This window comes from Taeniopygia guttata, chromosome 11 (genome assembly GCF_048771995.1).
Source record: "Taeniopygia guttata chromosome 11, bTaeGut7.mat, whole genome shotgun sequence".
Lineage (NCBI taxonomy): Eukaryota > Metazoa > Chordata > Aves > Passeriformes > Estrildidae > Taeniopygia > Taeniopygia guttata.
The window spans coordinates 7,734,561-7,758,644 of NC_133036.1; the positions used below are offsets into that span (position 1 = coordinate 7,734,561).

General features: G+C 43.0%; 1 protein-coding gene across 1 annotated transcript in view; it reads left to right on the forward strand.

Moving 5' to 3' along the window:
• The first annotated feature begins 1,889 nt into the window (after window positions 1–1,889).
• The window catches only part of GAN (gigaxonin), a 39,984-nt gene continuing 17,789 nt past the window's right edge, over window positions 1,890–24,084 (forward strand). Inside the window, exons 1-9 of the mRNA XM_030282039.4 lie at window positions 1,890–2,208; window positions 15,496–15,610; window positions 16,467–16,817; window positions 17,272–17,489; window positions 18,365–18,486; window positions 18,976–19,088; window positions 20,157–20,306; window positions 20,644–20,780; window positions 21,267–21,395. Of these exons, the coding sequence (XP_030137899.1) occupies window positions 2,042–2,208; window positions 15,496–15,610; window positions 16,467–16,817; window positions 17,272–17,489; window positions 18,365–18,486; window positions 18,976–19,088; window positions 20,157–20,306; window positions 20,644–20,780; window positions 21,267–21,395 (1,502 nt within the window). The 5' untranslated portion in view covers window positions 1,890–2,041. The remainder of the gene's footprint in view (window positions 2,209–15,495; window positions 15,611–16,466; window positions 16,818–17,271; window positions 17,490–18,364; window positions 18,487–18,975; window positions 19,089–20,156; window positions 20,307–20,643; window positions 20,781–21,266; window positions 21,396–24,084) is intronic.

Genomic DNA, 24,084 nt, shown 5'->3' on the forward strand with positions numbered 1-24,084 from the left:
TGTCCCATTGCCCCATATAGGCAGCAGGAGGAAGCAGAAATAGTGTTTACCAGGACACCTTAAAAACCAGAAATGCAACAATGTTTTCCTCTGTACCAATCTGTGCAGGTGGCAGGAGAACGCACCAGTGTCTTTTCAAATAACCAGGCCACTCAATGACAGCTTTCGCAATAATTTAAACCACTGCTCCCTTGGGTCTGCAATTACCTGAGTATTAATGACAAGCAAAATACATCTTTCCCCTGCAGCTAAGGAGCAGTGTGCTCTCTGCCTTCATTACCCTCAAAGAGAGCTGAGAATGTGTCCTCTGGATCCTCAGCCTACACCTGACATCCTGGATAATTATACCCAAGCAACAAAAAAGTGGCCTTCTAATATTTGTGAGTATGTACGACAGCAAGTGTTGCAGAGCTGCTGGTGTTTTATGCACATTGCTGTGGGTTTAGGCTTTCTGTCCTACATCCTCTGCTCCTAAAACTCTTGTTCAGAGCTGCACAACAAAGCTGCAGCATGGTGCTGCCCCTGTGACCCCTCTCCAGTCAGGGAGCACTTCAGCAAGGGTTCAGCTCTAAAGCCTGGCTCCAACAGGGCTGAGCACAACTCTTCACCCAGGCTCTGGGTGCAAGGTTTGGACTGCTGGGCGATGTGTGAGGATGTCCCAGCTGCAGTCTCCATCTGCACAACAAAGCAGCATTGTGTCCAGCTGGGAAAGAACAAGGCATTCATTTCCTACGGGGTCGTTTCCAGGTACCCCACTTCATTTTCCGAGTGGTAAAATTTGGAGACACCATCAAACTGAATGAATGATAGAATTTTGTTACATTTCAGGAAATGCAAGTAATAAAAGTAATGTGACCCACCACAGCTTTACTAGATCAGACCCTCTGAAAGTGTTATTTTCCCAGTGAAGGGATGGGCAGCATGACATACATCTGAATGTTCCAGAGGCTGGGAGATCCCAGTGCTGCTGTGCCTGTCAGCACAGGGAGCACAGGGAGCTGCTGTGCTGGTCCCTCCCAGCACCACCAGCTGGGTGTCTGTTTTAGAGCAGATCACAGTTTGTGAAACACTTTCACTCAGTGCAAATAGTTTCACTACTTTAATGTTGGGTGTTGTTAAGAAAGCAGATGGAATCAACTAGTCTCTTAATGTGCAAATAAGCATGATAATAAATGGCCTAAAATTTACCATGTGAACTGTCCTAAAGATCTTTTTTGCTGGAAAAGGCCACATTTCCAGTGGGAAGTTGTGGAAAGGGACACTGCCACAATGAATCTTGCTGTATTTAATTCTCATTCTCTTACTTTTCCTTGTGTCTACACCTGTAACATTCACGTCCAGCTCATATAAGGAAACAAACAAATAAATAAAAGGCCATTTTTACAAGATCACAGAATCAATTAGATTGGAAAAGACCTCTGGGATGATCGAGTCCAACCTATGACCAAACACCACCGTGTCACCCAGACCGGCGAGTGCCACTTCCAGTCTTTTCCTTAGACATCTTCACGGACAGTGACTTTATCACATCCCTGGGCAGTCCGTTCCGATGTCTGATCACCCTTTCTGGGAAGAAATGTCTCCTAATGTCCAACCTAATCCTTCTCTGGTGCATCTTAGGGCTATTTCCTCTTGTCCTGTCGCTCGTTGCCTGGCCAAGAGTCCGACCCCCCCGCGGCTCCATCCTCCTGCCAGGATGAGGAGAGCCAGCAGGTCCCCCCGAGCCTTCCCCAGGCTGAGCCCCTCAGGCTCCCTCCAGCCCTTCCCCAGCTCCGTTCCCTTCTCCGGAGCTCCTTCAGTGCCATTCCAAAGCCGTGAGGAAACAAAGCCGAGATTTCCTCGGGCCGTCCCCGCCCCGCCCGCGGAGGGGCCGCGGTGCCCGCGGGCGGCGGGGCCGGGCCGGGCCGGGCCGCCCCCGCGGGGCGGCGCGGGGAGATGATGCCGGGAGATGATGTCAGCGGCGGGCGGGCGCTCAGCCATGGTGTGAGGGCAGGGACTGAGCCGGCCCGGCCCGGCCCGGCTCGGCGGCGGCAGCAGCACCATGTCGGGCCCGAGCGCCGTGTCGGACCCGCAGCACCCGGCGCGGCTGCTGCGGGCGCTCAGCTCGTTCCGGGAGGAGACGCGGTTCTGCGACGCGCACCTGGTGCTGGAGGGCGAGGAGATCCCGGTGCAGAAGAACATCCTGGCGGCCGCCAGCCCCTACATCAGGTACGGCCGGGCCCGCAGCCCCCGGGCGGCCCCTCGGCGGGGCCGGGCTTATGTAAGGAGCGGGATCGCCGCGTGTGGGGACGGACGGAGGAGTCGGGGGAGGCCGGCGGGGGGCTGCGGACCCCGGCTGTGCCTCGGCCCGGAGCTGGCCCCAGCCTCAGGAGGGTGCGGAGTCTCCCTCTCCGGAGACGTTCAAACCCCAGCCGGACGGTTCCTGTGTCACCTGCTCCAGGTGGGAGCTCCTGTCCTGTGCCTGCCTTGGCAGAGGAGCTGGACTGGGTGATCAGAGCTTCCTTCCAACACCAACTAGTCTGCGCTTCTGTGGGAGCAGCTGCTGGGCCCCCTCCTTCCCTCCTTCCCTCCCTCCCTCCCTGCCTCCCTGCCTCCGGCCGGTGCCGCCGGGCCCCTCCGCAGGACCCGTCGTGTTCCCGGCATCACAGCGCTGCTCTTCCAGCTCTGAGAGGCTGTGTCATCCACCAGGGAACAAAATCCCCCCAACAACTTCATTGCTGCCAGGAGCCCGCTGTGAACAAGTGACCCCTGCAGAGTGCACTGTGAGGATGGCCAGGGAGGTGTCCGGCCGAGGGGCAGCATCCCAGGGGCATTGTGAGGTGCTGGGCTCTGTGTGTCCCTCGGCCGCACCGAGTCAGCACTTCAGCATCATTTTTTTTCCTCCTTAATGCCTTTTAGCAAGACAGGGCTCCAGGTGGTGATCATGAGGTCTGAAGTACTTGGCTTCTAAATTGAAAAATAAAAATACAGGTTTGTCTCCCCATCGCTTGTGCCTCCGCAACATCTAAGAACATCGCTTGGAAATTGCCAGAGTGACAAAGCCTGGCCGTGCCAGGATCGCTGGCAGCTCTTGGCAGGGGTGTCACCAGCATGTGCAGTCAGAACTGTGCCACTGACAGCGAGTGCTGGGGAGGACGAGCTGCATTAGCACAGTCATGGTTTCTGAGGTCCTGGCAAGCAGCTGTGCAGGGAAACCCAGGTCATGGAAAGTCCTGCTGACACCAGTCTGAACCCCATCACACTCAGTACTGTCAGTCCAGTGACAGCAGGTGAAAAGAACATACCTCCACGAGATGTCATGGTACATGTCTGCATGTCAGAGCAGGTAAACAAAACATACAAGTGCATAATTTCAAAGTGTTTTTAAGTCCACTCATTTGCAGGTAATAAAGGCATTTCTTTTGTCCTCATATGTAAAGTAGGAGCAGACCTTCTGTACCATTTAAACTCAGGATTATCATAAATCGATTGCAGACTTTTTGTACTGTTTGGACATTTCTTCCAGCTGCTGCTTCCTGTGAAGTTGACATAACATTTGCATTTTTTTGCTAGATGAGGATGGGAATTCTTTATGCTACAATCTGAAAAAATGCAACCTTGTGCAGTGTCATAGCATCTGCTTTTAAACAAAACATTATTTCGGGTGACCATTGTAGTACAACTCTAACATTCTCAAGTACAAAAATAAACTAATAATAAATAGAACATGAGGCTGGTGAATAACTTTTAAATAGCAGTGGTCGTGCACAGACTTAAGTAAACAGTTCTCTTCACCAAGCTAGCAGAACTGAGATATAAAATGAAATAAAATGCACATAGAAGGAAGATCATCAGAAAATTGCAAAAAGGACAAGGTGGAGCCTATGTACTACTAATAATTTTTTGTCACTGCTTGTCTTGAGAAGCAGGTTTGGAAGACTGTGGTGAAAGAAATCAAAGATGTGAAATAGAAATGAGCCATTGATTCATACTCTTCAAAATGCCTGAATGCTTCTTAGGTCATTTGGCATCATATTTTAGATGACCATATGCCTGACATTAGGTTTCAGAAGAGTTGCTGTAGGTGGTAAGAGGTCATGTCCTTGGAAAAACTGCTGTTCTACTGCTACAGCAGGATGAGTTTACAGAAAATATCAATTTTTTTACTGTGAAAAAAAAATGCTTAACTAAAAGATACTGTAGATTACCCTATGGAGCCTTTTCACAGAATTTTATCTTTAAGTTTTGCATTTTGTTAATCTTTGAAAAATGTACTGGGGAAACATGGGTTAATTGTGTGTGAGGAATAAGAGCTCCAGACACAACTACACTAGCAACAAAACTTGTAGTCATTAGAGCTGTGGTTTTTTTAAGCTCAGAATTGTTCAGGTTCAAATCTCATGAAGGAACTCATTAACTATGTGTGAAAGTAGGTTACATGCATTAATATATAAATATGATTAAATGTGAGGTTTGTTTTTTTTTTTAAGCTTACTCATGTCTTCTCCTCAAGTTTGCAAGATGTAAAGAACTAAAAATACATGTACCTAGTTCTTGTATGGCACATTAGGAAACACATTTGTATTACCTACCTTTGCAGAGCCTAATTTTTACTTGCTGCCTGTCTCTCTTCTTTTTATCACTCCAGGATCTCTCTCTTAGTCCAGCTGGTCTTCACATTGGGTAGAATTGGTCAGGTAGGTTGCCAATGTTGAAGCATTGTGTTTCCAGCCAAAGAACACAGTGGCTTTTTTTGAAGTTGAAATTAATCTCCACCTTGTACCTAGTCTGTGCAAATCAGTTTAGGCCTCTGTATAAACAGTTATTGTAGGAGACACAAGAATTTCCTGTCGCTGTATTTTAAGGGTAGCTGATTCCAAAGCTCTGGTACCACAGGCTGTTACAGTCTCCAAATGCCAATTGATTCAGATTGCTCTCATTTGAAAAATTCCAATATAAAGCTCAGAAAAATCCATTAAGTAATTTCAGAAGTAAAACTTGGAATAAAAATAAGCATGTACATGAAACTTGAAGTGAAGCAGTGGAAGTATGAGTTGATGTGGTGTTTTCAGTGTCTGGCTGTCTCATTATGTGCTGTGGCTGTGGGCAAGTTGGTGGGCGAGTTCAGAAACTGTAGGGTTTGCATGAATGCCTAGTTTAGGGTGTGAGTAGGAAAATAAGTAGGCATGGACTTTGTGAGGGGGTGGTTGGGTGTGAGCAGTCTGTGTGTGCTGAAGGATTTGTGCAGCCACAGAGAGAGGAGCGTTACCTGTTTTTTAGTTTTGCATGGGAGCTGTTTGGCTGACTGGTTATGAGTAGGACACTTGTAAATTATAGTGATGTGTTTTCCCACTAGTTATTTGGCAACTGGATTATCCATGCAGCTAAAATATAGCAGCTTCAGTGGGGAGAGAAAAAAAGGCATGAAGGGGCACAGAAACATATTGGAAGTCTTATTGGGGTCATTGTTATATGTCCACCTGCCTGTCTGATCCATAGGGTGGCTTCTGCAAGGACAGAAAAATTTTAAAAGCCTGTTTTATTTTCAAATTTTCAGTCTGTGGGACCAGTAAGAATTTTAATTTTTGTGGTAGTTTGATTCTTGAGGTTTTGCCTCAACTGCTTAATGCCAAGTGGTCTGTAGCTCTCTCAGGCCAGTGAGGTCTGGGGTGGTTGTGTGAATTCCTACAGAATTCCTTTATATGTACAGGTTTATCTAATCCCTCTGTGTGCCCCTGGAGCAAATCCTGCCATTTACAAAGCACAGAAGTCTCCCTGCATATCTCTAACATCTTGTGGTATGTTCCTGAGCCTGAGAAAAGGAAGGCTCCTCGGGAAGAAACCGCCACAGGACAAAGTGTGGTTTGGCTCAAGGTGATGCTGCTGTGCATCCCAGAGCAGCTATATTCAAGCCAGGTTAGCTCTTGGTTTTCTCTTCTGTAACAAATCAGCCAGAAACCTGCCCTTTTTTTGGTAGCACTCTTTTGTCCTTAGTGTAGATCCATTGCCCTGGTTTAATTTATTTAGTTTGAGAGCTTGATGTAAATTACATTGGTGTGAGAGGGCTTTTCCCTGAACAAACCTTGCTTGCACTAGTAAGTTTGGCCTGAGTTGTGGCATAGATCCACCAACCTTTTATAGGATAGACTTGGTCCAAGCATTCCTGGTATCCTGAGCAGTAGCAGCAGATGTTCCCATCCGAACAGATCTGTCACTGGCTGGCATGAGTCGTTCCTGGCCAGCTGAAACTTGCACCTCTTTATATTTTGCTCATTTACTGTCTGCTTGCCTGGATCACAGGGAGCATGTGGGAACTACCTCAGCAAAGAGGATATTTAAGCCCATATTCTTGGACAAATTTAATGTTGTTACACGCAGGGTTTGTGCTGCTGCATTACAAATTGAATTAAGATATTTTTGTTATCTCAGCAAGTTTTGTCTTTGATTTTCACGCATCTGCATGAGCAGATTACAGATGGCCGTATGTGTTCTATACTATTCCCCAAGGCTTTTCAAACTCAGTAATGGACCAGTAATCATATTTAAATCTTTTTTCAGAGGAGCATAATATAACTAAACAAGAATGTAAATGTAAGGTTAAGTTCACATTATTTTTACATACTTATAAATAGCTGTACTGCTTGTAAATGGGCTTTGGTCAGAAATAACCTGACAGCCTTTGCATCTTCTCACTTGTCCTGTTCAACCTTCTGACATCCCTAAAACACTGCAGACCTTGTAAGACCTTGCAGAGCCACAGCCAATGCTGAAATAGATTTCCATGGAGATGTGGGGGACGTGCCCCCCATCACTGACCTCCTGCCCTTTCCTCTGTGTGCTGGCACTTGGAGCATTTGCAGTTGTCACGAGGGGAGCCTGCTGAGACTCCATCCCTGTGTGAGTGTGTCTGGGAGCATCCATGAGTGCTGGTGTGGGACTGGGACAGGATGTTCCCCCTGCACCCTGGAGGTGCCACTGGGTGATTCTTGTTACACCTGTTGGACAATGAATATTGTAGAACAAGGTCAAGTAGGAGCCAACACATGCCAGGAGCTTCTACTGCTTATTTCTTGGTACCTGTTTGGTCTTCACTGGCATTTAGAGAGATCTTTCATAGTGTTTTAAAACTTTTCTTCAATTTGGGATAAGTATTGAAGTCAGGAACACAAATGGCAGCTGGAGCTGGGAGCTGTTTGGTTGTCAGAACGCCCTGCTCCCAAGTTCTGCTTTAGCCAAATCATGCTGTAATTGTGCCAGGGCTTGTTCCCTCTTCACTGGGTGTGCAGGGCGGTGTTGTGGTAACTGCACTGTCAAGGAGGGCTCTAAAGCCATTGTTGTCTTCAGGGTTTCTTTTGAGAAGTTTGTTTCTGGCAGTCTCCTGGGAGCTTTGGAGGCTGCCCTGGCAGTAGGAAGTCAGGAACAGATCAGGCCAGAATTTGCTTCCAGACTTTGTTTTTTAAATTTGGCATAGTTTTGTTTTGGTTTTGATTTAAAAAAAAAATAAACTTGAAATGCTACCTATTATGTTTTAGTGGTAGCTGAGTTGTAAAGTCTCTGTGGCTTTGAGAGGCAATAAATCAAAATAGTTGCCTTGGCCAGAAACTCTGTGCCTGGCACAACTCAGAAGTGCCTACATGCATGTTGTGTTTGGATAAGCAGTTGAGGGGCAACTGTGATAAAGGAATGTTAAAGTTTATGGTTTGAAAAGGGATTTAGAAGTCACTATACCAGGCTTGAATGGGGAGTTGTTAATTATATTCCTGCTCCAACAAGCCCCTAGAGATCGCCTCAAGGGAAGAAGCCATAAGGCTCTTACCCAGCCCAAAATAGTAAAAAAATACATTTGGGCTGCTGCTACACGTCAGGCAGAGGGAGAACTGGGAATCAGAGTATCCTGTTTACCCAGGAGAGCTAGAGATGAAATTTCTTGTCCTTTCTTTGTATCTGGAGACGCGCAGCTCATCTGTGTGCCTGACGTAAGAGGCGAGCTGGGATGGAAGGTGTGGCAGGATGGGGCTGCTTGGGATGTCTGGGTAATTTATACTCTGTAGGTTGCCTTTACACTTGCATTAATTGCCTTGTTTGGCAAAACTTTTATTATTAAAAGAGCCTTTTAAAATTTTTTTTTCCCCTTGATTTGTGACTGGAACAGGGCTGATGTGTCTGGAGCTGATGAGTCAGAAATGCTTCACTTGTGTTTTGGTTTTTTTGGTGGTGTTCTTTTTTAATTCTTTGAACCTGTTTTGTTTCTGTTGGTCTGCAGTTACTAAAGGAACTTTTTCCTGGTGTGGACTGGCAAATATGAGCAATAATTAATGGTTTTAAAGGATTTGTTTCCTCACTCTCTTCAGACTCCTATTCTGAATATTGTACAGAAGTTTCTTTCTGTGCTGGTACTGAGTACCAATGTAGTGCTACCCATGCACAGGGGAGTCTCCACTCCTGTCTTTGCCTCTCATATTTTATCTTTCCCATGGCTTAATATGTCCAAAAAACCAAAATAAATCACTGCTTATGCACAGCTCTGAAAGTCCTTGGCCCTATCAAGGAAGTATGTTCTTAATCCCATGAGGTTGGTGGCTGGTTTATGTCCTCAGGCATGTTGGTTTACATCCCCTGGATGATGTGGGCTGCCTGCTGCAGCTCTTGTTTATGGACATGGGGAGTGCTCTGTGTTGGAGGCTTCTGTGCTGATGAAATCCATGTTCCTGCTTCCTTTTTCCTTTTGGCTGTGGCATTGCTTTCTGTGAAAGTCTTGCAGATCTGTGTTTTCCAGCTCCGGGCATATCCAGAATTCTGCTGCTTCCCTCAGCTGGATTCCAAACTTCTTTCAGCTGTTCCACAACACTACTCATGCACTTATAATTTTGTCTGTTTGACTTCATACTTACCATCAATTATGAAAACCTTTCTCCAACTTTGTTGCTTATTCCTCCCATGTGCTGTAAGGATAAATGAGGTATAAAATCCTGTTTAATCAAAGTTTTCCCAGCAGATCTATTGGTGTTCGTTAAATAATAATATTTACAGGAATAAAATTGAATAAAATTAAATAAAACTAAATAATTATAATACAGGAATATTTGGGTTAGTAGACACATGCTACAGAGCATTATGTTTCTTAAATATATTTAACAGAAAATTTAGCAGCATGGGTACTGTATAACACTGTACTTGTTTCTTCTAAAAAGGCATTTTAAACAAGTTTAAAAGTAGAGTTAATCTGAAAGAAGACATATTTCAAGTAAGACAGTCTTCATTTCTTGGCTTAAAACTCTCTTTCAAAAATGTCTTTCCTTGGTTTTTTTGGAACTAGGAAGTCCTGGTTCCAAACTGCTCTCTGAAAAGTGTGACACTGCTGGGAATCATCAGTTCAGTGAGTGGACTCGAGTGTCAAGTGGAGCAGAAGAAAACCAAACCCAAGCCACCTTTCTAAACCCAGCAGGTGTTTCTGTCACAGATGAACAGCAACTGCTGAACCAGCTGAGCCTGAGCTGTGCTTTGTGCCATGCACGGGGTGCAGAACCACAGGTGCCCAGCAGCAGATCTGCACTGCATGTGTTTGACTTGTTTGCAAGCTCAGCTGTTGCCTGGTTGATTTCTGTGCTGGCTAAAGAAACCCAAAGTGAAATGAAACATCAGGTCCTTGGTGCTACTGAGAACTGCCAGGGTCTGTCCCTGGGCACGGTTTGTTGAGTGTGTGTTCTGTCTGCTTAGGGCTAACTCACATGTTTAGGCAAGACACTCTGGTTGAGGGTAGATTTCCAATTTAGATTGCAATCTAGCTCTGGATGAGCTCAGTGTAATCAGGGTAATTTCGGATTTTCATGGTAAACAAGCTCTTCATTGAGCAAAGCCCATGAGCCCTATATATGTCCCCTGTGCTGCTGGTGAAGGAATTGCCTTGTTCCTTTTCTTATGGAAAGGGAGAAAACCACATTTTTGTCTGACTTAAACTTTTCAATAGTTGAAAAAATTAAGTTTTTGTTTCTCTTAAAGCACACAAAGCACCTTGTGCAAGTTTTTGTGCTGAGCTGTTAAATGGACTCCTTTGCCTTGAGATCTGAATTTGGAGTTAGAGATAGTCTTAAGGAGAGAGACACAGGAGAGGCATAGCCAAAATGCTCTGAGAGCTGGCACCCTTTGCAGGGTGTGGTGAAGACTGACTTTTATGTGTGGTGCTAAAGGCCAGGGTGCGACCTCAAAGGAAACCTTCTGATTTGGTTGTAAAATATCTTTTTGGAGGATGGCAGTGGGTGGAGTGAACTGCTGCATCATGTTTTTATGTTTGACCTGTTTAATAATGTGATTATTAAGGAGTTTTTTTGCACGTAGAAAGGCCAGCCTTTATGGGAGAAAATGTTGCAGGGATGAAGGCAGACAAATGAAAAACTTCACCATTAAAATGGTCAGTCCTAACTAGGACTTAATTAGATTCACCATGGAAAGCTTCTACTTGAAATACTAAAACCTACATAAGGAAGCCAAGACCAGGAGATTAAATTGACCTTATGTTTGCATTAAAAGCAGATTTTTTTGTTTTCTCCTTAGTGATGCAAAATCTCCAAGTACTCACTTGTCATTTTTGAGACTGAGTCATCCTTGTGAGCATGTTTTAGGTTGGTGCATGTCTTTGCTGGAACCATTTTTTGGAGGTCCAACTTCATTTTAAAATGCTGACGCTCTCTGGAGAAGGCCAAAACACTGGTGCAGGTAAAGGATAAATCATCAAACCCAATTTTATTGCCCTTTGGTTTCGAAGGACAGCTTTGCTGCTTGAAAATTAAAGTTTGCTAGTGTGGCAATACTGGCAAAGCATGTATAGACCAGCCCTTAATGGCTAATCTGGAGCGAAATCATTAATTTGGAAGACAGCTCCTTTCCAAAAGACAAGTGTCTCCCTCTTGTCTGGTTCCTGACACCCTGCAGTGTAAATAGGTCAGTGAACTGCATTTGCACCGTGGTGATGTGAGAGCAGGTAGAAGTTTTGTGTTGCAAGCATCAAACTCTAGCGTCTCTCTCTCTCTTGTTTCCCAGATTTTTTGATGGCTGTTCACTGTAAATATCAACAACCTGCTTGTGGTGAGTGTGGTCTGGAGCATTCTGGTAGGCACAGTCTTTGCAGACAGGTGTTTTCTTTATTTGTTTAGGTTCCAATATACCAGCACTCTAAGGATTAAAGCTTTCCAAGAGTTGTGCTCTTGTTCTCTGTATAACTTATGTGACCATTGTAAAAACACTTCAGTTGTCTTTTCTTAATAGTTTACAGATAAGACGGAGATTTCAAAGATGGAAATATTCCCACAAAACTATGTCTGACTCAGGAAAGCAAGTGGTGGTGGTGGTGGCCAAGTTCTTAACTTGAATTTTCATTTTGTTTGTTGTTTTGTCTAGTTGAGTATTTAAAAGTGATTATTCCCCTCCTATAAACTTTCAACTATAAAGTGTAAGAAAACCAAGTTTTCAGATGCATGGATTCTTTTTTCAACCTGCTTCTTATAAATCTTAACTGCCCCACAGCAGTGCTTTCACAGGGATTGACTGTAAGGTCAGAAGTATTGGTTGTGCTTTGATTTGTTCTGCTCTTTTAAAGTAACAATAAGTTGGAAATTCCATCCTAATTTTAACAAGAACTGTGGACAGTCTTAATTTATCTGTTGGTTTGCTTTTTGCTTGTTTTTAATTTTTTAAATTATTATTATTTGAATCTGTTTTATGTCATTAGAGGTAAATTGTTGTCCCTAGCATTATCAACATCAGTTCCTGAGCCTGTGTTTTCATTTTGAGGATTCACCTTGCTTATACTGCTTACGTATACAGAAGGGGTACTGGAATTTTTATCCTCATTCTGCCTCATGTAGAGCATTTCAGATGACTCATTAGATTGTATTCCTTAAGTGATGTGGAACAGCAGATTCTAAATTTGTCACACAGACAACATCAAAACACAACATCAACCCATTTGTTCTTATGCCACTGGCCCAAGGTGTTGTGTGTGCCAGCAGTTTTCCTGCTGAGGCACAAGATGTTGGGATGGATGTTGAGCATTTATAGAGTAGTTTTATGTTACTGGAAGCAATTTCAACTTGCAATCATGGTCTTAATTTAAAAGTGGAAATTATTGTTTTAAAATGTGTATGGAGTCAAGTTGCTCAAAATTAAATTACTTGAGAAAACAGGATGAAGAAGTTGCCTTGTTCCATTTCCTCCTCCAGGTCTGTCTTGCCTGTGCTCTGCTGCCAGCTCATGGGGGGTTTTGGTTGGCTGGGAGGGTTATTTCCTTCTAGATCTCGATGTTCTGGTCTTCTATGTGAATTAAGGACGACTGAGGCAGCCTTTTCAGCTGTGGTTTGGCAGCCTGGAGTGCTTTTAAAGTAATTAGAAATGTTGTCCGCAGTAGGAAGCTGTCACATGCCTGTGTTAGAAGCAGCTGTGCTGCAGCTGGCCCATCTCTGCACCTTGGGCTGCTGATTGCCCCTTCCAGCTCTCAGCCACGCAAATCACAGGCTGAATAAATCACCCTGAGGAGGAGCATGGCAGAAAGAAGGCATCCTCCTTCTGGGATGCTGACAGATTGGAGAGCTTCTGCTTAAACATAGCTGGTAACTTACTTTCTAAAATGAAATTTGATAGTGGGCAAGGGTTAAATATTTCTCCATGTGCTGCCCATTGTCTTTCTGAACTGGGATCAAATGTGTTTGGAAACTTTCTGCTTCTGTCTCTGGTGTTATGACAGGGATGCCCAGACCTCAGCTTGCAGGCGAGGTGTGGGTGCAGGTCACAGCTGATGCTGGGTGATGCAAGAGGAGATGTAGCTCCTTGCCCTCTGCTTGCACACCTCCTACTTTTCGCTCCTCCTTCAGCTTTCTTTCCATTTGGACTCATGATTTTTTTTTTCTTAAACTTTTTCAGCCCCAAACCTGGTTATAATATGTCCTTGCATCATATTTTTCCTCCCCTCTTCCCAACAGCCAGTAGCTGTCCTGCAGTTTTGACGTGAGTGACAAGGTCTCCAGCTGCCTTTGGGAGTTGCTCTCTTGGCATAGCTCAGAAGTACTTGTACTGAAATAAATAACCTTATATTTTATTAACCAACAAATTAAAATCATGTGACAGATGCATCACTTTGCCTCCCATGACATATGATAGGAACAAAACTTAATCTGAATTGGGAAGCATTTGCATAAGGTGAATGTTTGCCTAGATCCGAGTGTCTGTAACTTTGAAGTAATTTGATTTATTCTCAAGGTTATTTTTCTGCTTTGCCTTCATGTTTTGGCCTTGGATTAGGGCCTAGGTAATTTCTTTACAGCTCACGAACTGTTGATGTCTGAAAAAGTACACAGTAATTAGGACATCTACCCTGATAAGACCCAAAAACTCTGAACAACACTTTCTTGTTACCAGGAGGCGTCAGCGTAAAGTCCATGTAATAAGCTGATTTAGCTTGGGTGTGTACAGGTGATGCTAAGATGAAAGTTAGTGATAAGTAGCACAAGTCCTTTTCCTAATCTCCCCATTAGTGCTGGCATCAACATGCTTATTATACGCCTTGGATTTTAAGCCCCTCAATGTGTTGGACACCCCAGGTTCTCTGTAGATGCTGTTGTGTATTTGATCATAACAGCTACTTACAGGTACCTGACTCATGTGAGACCCAGGCATCACCCAACTGTCTTTTCTGCTGAAGGAAGCCAGACCCTGGGAATCTTGATACATTTTATGTTAAGTTAAAAGAAAACACAGTTTTTTCCTAGGAATCCAAAAGTGCCTGTTGTTACAAACCAAGAATCCCAGAACTCAAGTGTAAATGGAGGTAGTTTGGATGGATTTGAAAATGTGTGTAAAGAAGCACGTTGCCCTGTGTGTATATGCTCTGTGACTCGTTTGGAGCTTGTAGACATGGAAAATGCACATTGCACATGGGCAAGGATGGCTCAGGCTTGTACATTCTGCTGGAAATGTACATTTGGGGCAGGAGTTTTCAGCTGACAAGCTGTAAATCAATGCCTGCTATTGCAGCATGTGCTTTAATGGGAGTCACTTAATTTTCCTAATCTCCTTGCAGGTGTTAGGAAATAAACAATTTCCTAACCCACGCCACCGTTGCTGTTATTTGTATTGTAACTTGTGCCAGGTGCTGTACAGACAGCATGAAGCAGCTCCAGCCCTGGTGCATGGGCACTGCTGTCTCTGGGTGTTCTCCAGAGTAGAAAAGGGATGTGAAGACAGGACCACAAATATGATGAACTAAAAGGCTAAAATTACTGCCCTTCTTCACACTTAAAAATAGCTCCTTACAGACCAAGGTTTTATTTGATGTGAGTTACAGCTTATTTTGTGAGAAACTTAATTTATTCCTATATGAGTAAGTGAGTCAGAATCTGCCCTTAGCTAAGACCTATTTATGTATTTGCTTAGCATGAGTGTGGATAGCAGGAGGCTGGACACTTTCAGCTTAGCAAAGCCACAGCTTTTCACATTAAGAATCTGATTCTATCTAAGAATATATTCAAATGAATGTTAAAAAGTTTTAAAAGCTTTTATTTTTGTGTGCTGTGGTATAGATGTAGGTCACTATATATACACAGAAGTAGGGAAACAAACTTTCTTGTATTTGTATAATGTATTCTTCGTTGACCAAATTGTGGAAAAATATGTTTAAAACTGATCTTTTATTAGCTCTTGTGGCTGTTGGCACCAAACTGGTAGATGCTGCTCCCTTTTGAACACTTAAAGTTGTCTCTCCTGGAAGAAGTGTTTGCACTGACAGCTGGTGGAAAGCAAAGTGTCTGCTGTGCTATTATTACTTCCTCAGCTTTTCCCCTAACCTCCACCATTCTATTCACAGGCACATCACAGTGCTCCTGGTATGTTTAAAGAAATGGTTTGTAAGTGAAGTGTCCACTGATGTAGATGAGTATTTATAGCTCTGCTGAGCAGCACATGGGCTGTTCCCTGCAACTGTGAGTGCATGGCTTGGTTACAGCCAAGCACAGCATTAGGCTGATAACATCATAAACTACACAAAATGTTAATGCAATCCAAATGTTTGTGCTGCCAGTGAATATTCTGATCACATCTGCTAACTCTAATTATTTCTTCCTTTATAAAAAAAAGCTTTGGTTTTGTTCTGCTTTGAGTTTTTTCCCACCTTTATCAAAGCAAATTCTTGTGTTTCATCTGTCAGCAGAGCTGCTGTTCTGTTGGAAGGTCTGAGTGAAGTTTTTGAATGCTTGTGATGAATGAGCTGGGATAAAACATACTTTGGCTCTTTGATGGCCTGGGTAGTTTGCAAGGCTGGCGGATTTGTTCAGTTTGGAAATGTGATGAGCAGTATCAGAGGCCATACCTACGTGCTAATTCAAAGGACACTTTTTCCATCACATGGAAAGGTTTTAACATCTGTGTTGTGGCTCAAGACATCCATATTCTGAGATCTCAGATTCCTCAGAAACTGACAGCAAGCAATGCCCAGATTTTGAACTTTGCTCTTTTCCTTTTCTCTTCTCTTAGAACAAAATTGAATTACAATCCTCCAAAGGATGATGGCTCAACATACAAGATTGAACTCGAAGGGATATCTGTTGATATAATGAAAGAGATACTAGACTACATCTTCAGTGGGCAGGTATGGTGTTAAAAAAACCCCTAAACCTCACCTGGACTATTTGGCAAAATAACTTGAATTTTAACACTGCTATCCTGAAAGGTGTTTAAAGTTTTGTGATAAAGGTTCTGCAGAGTGGGACTGTGCTTATGAAGTAGAGGCAATAGGCTCTGCAGTTCTCTCCTCTTCTTGTGCAGCAGGGGAGGACTTTAAAATTTAGAGTCAATGTCAAATGCTTGTATTAAAATTGGTGGCTACCTTCAGTAACCTGTTTTAAAACAGGTAGTGTTTGTCAGCTGTGACAGAGGACTGCTTTGGTAGCCACAGAGATGGAGACCCCATCAGTAAGGATTACACCTCAGTGTAATCCAGGAGTACACCAGGCACCCTCCCTCCCTGCCCCTCGTGCTCACCTCTGTGGCCTCTTGTCAGATCTGCCTGCCAGGAGCCTTAGCAGGAATTAAAGTTGGTGTATCTGGTTTATTTGGAACCAGACTGAGATTGCTGAATGAGTTTAGCTTTCAGCAGAAAAAGAAAAGGCAGATTTGGCTTAAAATTCATTCCTGCATGTGGGGTTTAAAAAATTATATCTTTATTACAGCAAAACACATTTTAGGTTCCCGGATGAGATGAACAATTTTATGGTTGGTTACTTCAGGAACTTATCAAAATTTCTGCTCCACAATTTCTGTCAAGCAAATGCCTTTCCAACCCTGTGTTAATTAATTAATGGTTAGCAGTCATATCAGTTTCTCCTGATTCTTACATTGGCATTAATACTCCATTTTTCAGCCACTGAGAATGAGTGTAATGAATGCGGGCATGTCATGGAACAAATGAGTGATAGTAGCTATAACTTCTAAATTAATTCTTGCAGATCAGGCTAAATGAAGAAACTATCCAAGATGTGGTACAGGCAGCTGATCTCCTGCTGCTTACAGACTTAAAAACTCTCTGCTGTGAGTTTTTAGAAGGTTGCATAGCTGCTGAGAACTGTATTGGTATTCGGGACTTTGCACTGCACTATTGTTTGCATCATGTTCACTACCTTGCCTCAGAGTATCTGGAAACTCACTTTCGAGATGTCAGCAGCACAGAGGAATTCTTGGAACTGACTCCTCAAAAACTGAAAGAAGTGCTGTCGATGGAAAAGCTCAATGTTGGAAACGAAAGATACGTCTTTGAAGCGGTGATTAGGTGGATTTCTCATGATTCAGATTCCAGAAAGGTCAGGACATCCAAATGTTTGTATTTTGAACATGGCGCAAATCGGAGTGTTCATTCTAATTCAGTGGGAGCTTGAAATAGATCTGTTTCTTTCAGGACTAATCTTATAGAATTTATTGAATTTTGCTTGAAATGCAGACCACGGCATTGCAGTAAGAGGATGAAAGCTGTGTGGATGGTATATTATCTGCTGCCTTCATTATTTAATAGGCATTAAGAAAAAAAAGCACCATTTTGACATTTGATGATACAATCTTGTTTAGATGATGGGAAAGCAAGTAGCATGTTTACAGAGAAACTTTAAGGACTTGGTGCATTTTCTTACTAACACTGTCTTGTATAATTTATTACTTGCCAGTATCAAAAACCCTCAAGTATTTGCTAAGCACAGAAGCATCTGCACGTCCGTGTGCCTCCGTGCCAGGAGTGATTTTGTGTCTGTGCTGGCTCTGCAGGTCCACATGAAGGATGTGATGTCGGCAGTGTGGGTGTCGGGGCTGGACGCGGCGTATCTGCGCGAGCAGATGATGAGCGAGCCGCTGGTCCGAGAGATCGTCAAGGAGTGCAACAACATCCCCCTGACACCCCCGCAGCAGGGAGAGGCCATGCTGGCCTCCTTCAAGCCCCGGGGCTACTCCGAGTGCATCGTGACTGTTGGGGGCGAAGAGAGAGTGTAAGTGCGCAGTGCCATGATAGCTGGTCCCAGGGCCAGCACTCGTGGCTCTCTGAAAACACAGAGTGCAGAGAATGTGCACCTATTACTTGATACTCTATCATTGAGTTTGTTTTACGTTGGTCAGACACACCTAAAATACCTTTGGGGGTGATTCAGCAATAAATAGTTATTTTGTTTCTGACATTCCACGTGTTGTAAACTTAGAGCAGGATTGTTTGTTCAGTAAGTGTTGGCTAGTTTTTTTTTTTAAACTGAATAGACTTAAACACAGAATAATTTCTGATGATCTGAAAAGCATCTATAACAAAACTTAGAAGTAATGAACATGTGCTTTAAACAGTTTTGTTTATAATAGATGTGGTTTCAAAAAAAAAAAGTCATTATTGGTGCATCTGAGTTAAGCTGAAAATTCCTGTTCCACACAAGGATCCCTTTTGTTTGTTAAGTACTCCCTGCAGCAGAAGGGAGGATTCAGTCCTGTTTAAATAAATTTAGCATTTAGATGTTAGCTCTTTATAGAAGTGTAGTAAATCACTCAGATAACATTTTGCATGTCAGTTTGTGAATCACTTTACTCAGACATTACTAATACGCTCTATCAGTTCTTCTTAGCTCGTTCAAAGTTCATAAAAAAGGTTACAGGCAGATACAGTAGGAATGAAGTCAATCAGCTTTTTATGTCTCCAAGTGTGTACAGACTCAATTTACATGTTTGGTTTGGGGGTCTTCTCCTTACCAGGGAAATGGCACGTGATGAATATACACGAAAACAAGAACAAGCCAGCTTTGGACACGAGGTGTTAACAGTGAACTCGTAAAACTCTGTCTTTGTCTTTCTGTTTCTGTTTGTTCCCTCCCCACCCTGTGTTCAGATCACGGAAACCAACCTCAGTGATGCGGTGTATGTGTCCTCTTTATGATCCCAATAGACAGCTCTGGATTGAACTTGCTCCTATGAGTATTCCAAGGATCAATCATGGAGTATTGTCAGCAGGTAAAGGGGAACTTCATCTTCGTAAAGTCAGTGTTACCAAAACTTACCAGTGCCTCAAAATCTGAGATACAGCTTATAATAATATATTTTCTTCAAGACTGACTGCACTGGGGTTATTTCATGCTTCCCCTTTGTCTGCCCAAAACTGTACTTGATTTTGTGAAAATCCCTGTCATCTGAGTGTCTTAAAATCACTATTCCTGTAATGTTTTGTGGGAATCTGCTACATCTGTGTCTCCAGGAGTATTTCATAAATTCTAGTTACTGCATCACTGAATATGTTGAAGGGTATCTGCAGGGGCAGACTTGAGTCAGATGTAACTATGTGCTTTACCTTCTCCAGTCCAGAGTCTGACCTGTGACTGGTCTGGATCTCTTGGTGAATTCCAGAATACAGCTCACCAGTCATGTTGTTTTGCTCAGTGTGCAAGTGTGGGTCCTCTTCTTGAGAGTCGTGTTCTTAAGATTATGTTACATTTTGTTTTACAGAAGGATTTTTATTTGTGCTTGGTGGTCAGGATGAAAACAAGGGAACGCTAAGCTCTGGAGAGAAATATGATCCAGACACCAATTCATGGAGTTCCTTACCACCAATGCATGAGGCAAGATCTCTATCTAACTGTTGGGATTTAAGTTTTTACTTTGGCAAAATGTTCCTTTCCTTCTGCAAAATTTTATTCTGAATCTCCAGTCGCTTGCATCTTACACATTCAAAATCATGCTACAGACTGACTTCTGCTTATATCCTGTTGTTCTTGTGGTCTGATGCTGACTGCTGGATCTGGAAAAACTAAACAATTGGTGAAGAGCTAACTGTAAGATGAACTACAAAATTTCAGGAATTTCATAATGAATCAGTCCTATAGTATACTTAATGTTCTGCGTGTACTGGCCTTCTAAAACAAGAGACCTCTGAGATGGACAAAGGGATCGGACTGTGCAGAAAAGATGGACAGAGGACTGGCCAACATACAGAACTTGGCTTGCACAGACATATTTAGGTTTGGTTTGAGTTAATGCTTCCTTCTTCATAATTACATTCCATCAAAAAGTAACAGTTTGTTATTTGTAAACATATATCCTTAATACACCTGTGTTTTTATCTTTGTAAATCAGCACAGGGTGTTTATTAAGAAGTTGTTTACCACAGGATTTTCCTCTTTGCACTCTCTGGTTGACAAAGGCATGTGACATTTTAGTTATGATGCATTAAATTTCCTGCTTGTGATATGTTTGCTGTGAGACTGAGGGGTAGCTGGGCTCATACATACCAAATAGAAGAGCTGCCTTTGCACAGAGAATGGGTCCAGGCTTTGCTGCTAGAGGGACCTGAAAGCAACAGCTTCATTGTGGAGACCACCACTATGGGAACTGAAATATGGCCAAGCTCTGTTCTTACATTTCTCTGTGGTCTCTGCCTTCTGCTGCTCTGCTTTTTTTTTTTTTTTTTTTTTTTGATACCCTTTGTTTTGTTTAGTTGATTAAATTAATAGTCTTATGCTGGTGTTTAGGACTTCACCATGTTAAAAAAAAAAAAGAAAAACCAAAACAAAAGCCAGGCATAATACCAATAGCACTGTGCAGACAGATACTCTGAAAAATAAGATTGTGTTCATTTATTCACAATGGCAGTTATGTTTTTCAATGTTGACTTTATTGATGTTCCTTAGGCACGACACAATTTTGGTGTGGTAGAGATTGATGGGATTCTGTATATTCTGGGAGGTGAGGATGGTGAAAGGGAGCTGATCTCTATGGAGAGCTATGATATTTATAGCCGGACCTGGACCAAGCAGCCAGACTTGACCATGGTTAGAAAGGTAAAAACTACATCTTATATTACTGTGTTGCTTCTTGTTAAATAGTCAATGCAGATATATGTATGTGTGTATATATATATATATGTATAAAAATATGTATTTTAATATTTTGCTTCAAGTAGAAGCTGTAGCAAATAGTCTCAAAATGAAATAAGAGTGAGCAGCTTCTTCTGTCTTTATACACTGAAACAAAACTCTGGCTGAGCATTTTTGTGCCTCGCATGTTTGACATGGGGTATAGGCAACCCAAATGTCTCTGTGTGTATAGACAGCTTTGAGCTCTCAATACTGTGCATTTGTATGTAATTTCAGATATATTTTCCTTTTTTTCCATAAGATTGGCTGCTATGCAGCTATGAAGAAGAAAATCTATGCAATGGGTGGAGGCTCCTATGGAAAACTCTTTGAATCTGTGGAGTGTTACGACCCCAGGACTCAGCAGTGGACAGCAATCTGTCCTCTCAAAGAGAGGAGGTGAGGGAAAATGGAAGTGGGGGAACTAGATTGTTTTTCCAGCCCTCTGATGGGAGGAAAGTGTCCTTTTTCTGATGAATCTGTGAAGATGGCCTATGAATCTCACCAGGTCTTTGTGAGTCATGGTGCCTGTAGTTGACATGTGGTTGAGTAAAGACAAGCATCCAGGCAATAAATACAAATGTTGTAGAAACATAGCCGTGGCGTTACAAGCACTAGTTCTCTGATGCAAAGTGAAAACAGGAAATTATAGTTCAATTGGAACTTCAGAATATTTTTAGGCAGAAATATTTTTACTGTTTTGGGGGTTTTTTTGTGATCTGAATTAGGCGCTTACAATTAATATCCATGACTCATCTTGCTGGATATTTAAGGCATCTGTGTGTATAAATAAATAAAAGAGTAAAAGATGGATAAAGTTCAGAAGGGTATGCACAAGGGTTTTGATACACTGCATTAATATTTTTTCCTTGTTTGGATTTTCAGATTTGGGGCAGTGGCCTGTGGAGTTGCCTCTGAGCTTTATGTATTTGGTGGGGTCAGGAGTCGTGACGACAGCCAAGCCAGCGAGATGGTGACATGCAAATCAGAATTTTATCATGATGAGTTTAAAAGGTAACTGGCTGCAGCTCTAAACAGAAAATAACTTGCCATCCAGTCATCTGCCTGCTTCCTCACCCCTTGTTCCTGCACTCTGAATCACATGAGGTCTGTGCCATGTGTCTGTTGCTCATTTCACTTTATGTCACCTGGTTTGGCTGTTACTGAAGGCTCATCCACTCCACTTTCCCCTCTAACATGCCAAGCCTAAAGCCCTGGAGCCACCGTGTGGATCTTGAGTGCCCCTGGACAGGAGAAGCACCTTGGTCACACAGGGAGTTTGTTGTTCTTCCCCTGCATTCTGCAATTTCCCCAAGTGCTGCCCCCATCCCTACTTGTGCCCACAGCTCCCTGTTGAGTGCTCAATACAGGTCTTTTCCAACCTAAATGATCCTGTGGTTCTATGGAGGAATGTATGTATGTACAGGAATATTTCTTCATGATCCATTCCTACCTCCAAAGATTTGCATCTTAGGGAATTCCTAAACTAGAGATAAGAAATTTAATGCATTTCTGCTCCAGGCATTTATAGCTGATGGCACCCATGTAGGCTTTTGCCATAGGAAAGACACTATGGATGCTATACATCCCACACCTCACCACACTGCATGGCTCATCTCCTTCTGTTTGTTTTGAGTTTGCTTCCAATTACTTCATTTCTTATCTTTTGGCTCTGGTTGTGGAATCCACCTTACTATATGTGGTAACCGTTCAAAATGTTACCTTACATTGAAATTTTTGTTTAGTCACCCTTTTCTTCAGTCATAACTGACAACCTTGGTTTCTCCAGTGACTTTTTTCTGGCATATAAATGTAAATTGGATTATTCTTCTTTCATAAATTAGATTTTAGAAAGAATTTGTGGTCAGATGTTTCAAGGCTTGTTGACAAGTGAAGGAGATTAGCATGTTTTATTAGAAGATCAAGGCTGATTTATGACAGTGACCTGTATAAAAGGATGCAAAAATAGAACAGTAGATGTAAATTCATTATATAATTTTCTTGCAAGATGTGGTTGTAAAGAGACTTTAATTTCTGTATGAAGAGGTCTTCTCTGTAGTTCAAAGTGATGTTTAAACTAGCTATAATCAAATGAAGCTGAAGAAAAACATCCTTTAAATTGGTTAAAAGAAGCAGACAGATCAGAGGGGCTGTTGCTGCTGATGCTCCCTTAGTGTTTGCTAGTGTTCTGGAGGCTGGGGAAATGGTAGAAGCTTATTAATGTTTTGCAATAGGTCTTGGAAAGGGAAAGAAGTGCTCCCCTCTATCCTACCTGCTATTTTCGGTGGATTTACTTGAAATATTTCCAGCCTGATTCTGTTCTTCAGAAGGTCATGATTCCTCAGCAGCGGCTGCAAACCTGTTTCACTGGTTGGTGCAGGTTGGGTTTCCATGCAGTGGAGTTTGGGGAGCTGGGAGGGCCCAGCCTGGGCGCTGCAGGTGAGGCCGTGGTGCCACCTGCTGCTGCCACACTGGGATGGGATTGTGGCTTTGCTCGGTGGCATGCCCCAGGCCTTGGGGGCATCCTTATCACAGGATTCCAGTGGAACAGTGATAAAACTGCAGCTGCCCCAGCTGCTCTGAGTGCTGCCTGTGTGGTGTGAGGTCTGGCACGGGGCAGGGGAGGCAGCAGAAGTGACTGATGGAGCTGATGGAGGAGGCACATGGGGAGGGCAGCTGAGATACCAGACTTTGTTTTTCTGCTCTGTCACTGCCCAGTCTGAGCTTAGAAATTTAATTCAGCATGAACCTGCTGGCAGGGCACAGCTTGTGGGCATTTCTGTGGAAACTGGGGAACCAGGGAAGGCTGGGATGATGGCAGCTGCTGCCTGGGGATGGTGCTCCCAGGGTTTGGAAGGCCCCAGCTCAGCCCAAGGGTGCTGTAGCCAGAAGAGGGTGCAGTGTCTCTGTGTTATGTTCCAGCACTCAGCTCCAGGGTCTGTCAGTTATCCCAGGTTTTGGTACCCTCAGAAATCTGTGTAGCAGATCAATTCTAGCAGTCTAAACCAAAATTCACAGTGACTTTTTAAAAAGTTACTTGCCAATGTTGCATACTTTGTAATGAGCTGTGGGCTTTTCCAGCTGTTTTTAAGTGGAGAACTCCATTATGTTCCCTTTCTGTGTGGATGCAGAGAGCTCTCTGGACTGTGAGTTCAGCTGTGGGATGGTGTTGGTGCTGAGGTATGTGCAGCAGTGCACACCTGTGTCATTGCACAAATTTCCATGTGTGCCTCAGGCCTCATTGCCAGGACACAGGGTCGAGCATCATGCCAGGCACCCAGAGCCTGAGTGTCTGAATTACAGGTTTTACTCCAGTGTCAATGTCTAAGGATGTACTCACATCAGTATATAAACATATTAATTCATGTAAGCTGCCATAATTCTGGCTTGAATTGGATTAAAGGACTGGACTTGTTTAATATTGTTTACTTTGACAGTAAATTACTCCAAAATAACTCACAGTGCAGAGTCTTTCAAAATTGTTATTCTTAGCCATGACGCAGACTTTTCAAAGACTGGGGATATGCTGAGATCTTCACACTAGCAAAAAAATAAACATTGAGACTCCTGTTAAGCTGTGCTGTATAAACAAGTAATAGAATAAATGAAGTGAGACAAAATAGTAGCATCCACATGAAATGTGAACAGGGTAACGTAGGAAATAATTCTCATACTTGAAGTGCTGCTGTATTAATAAATGTTT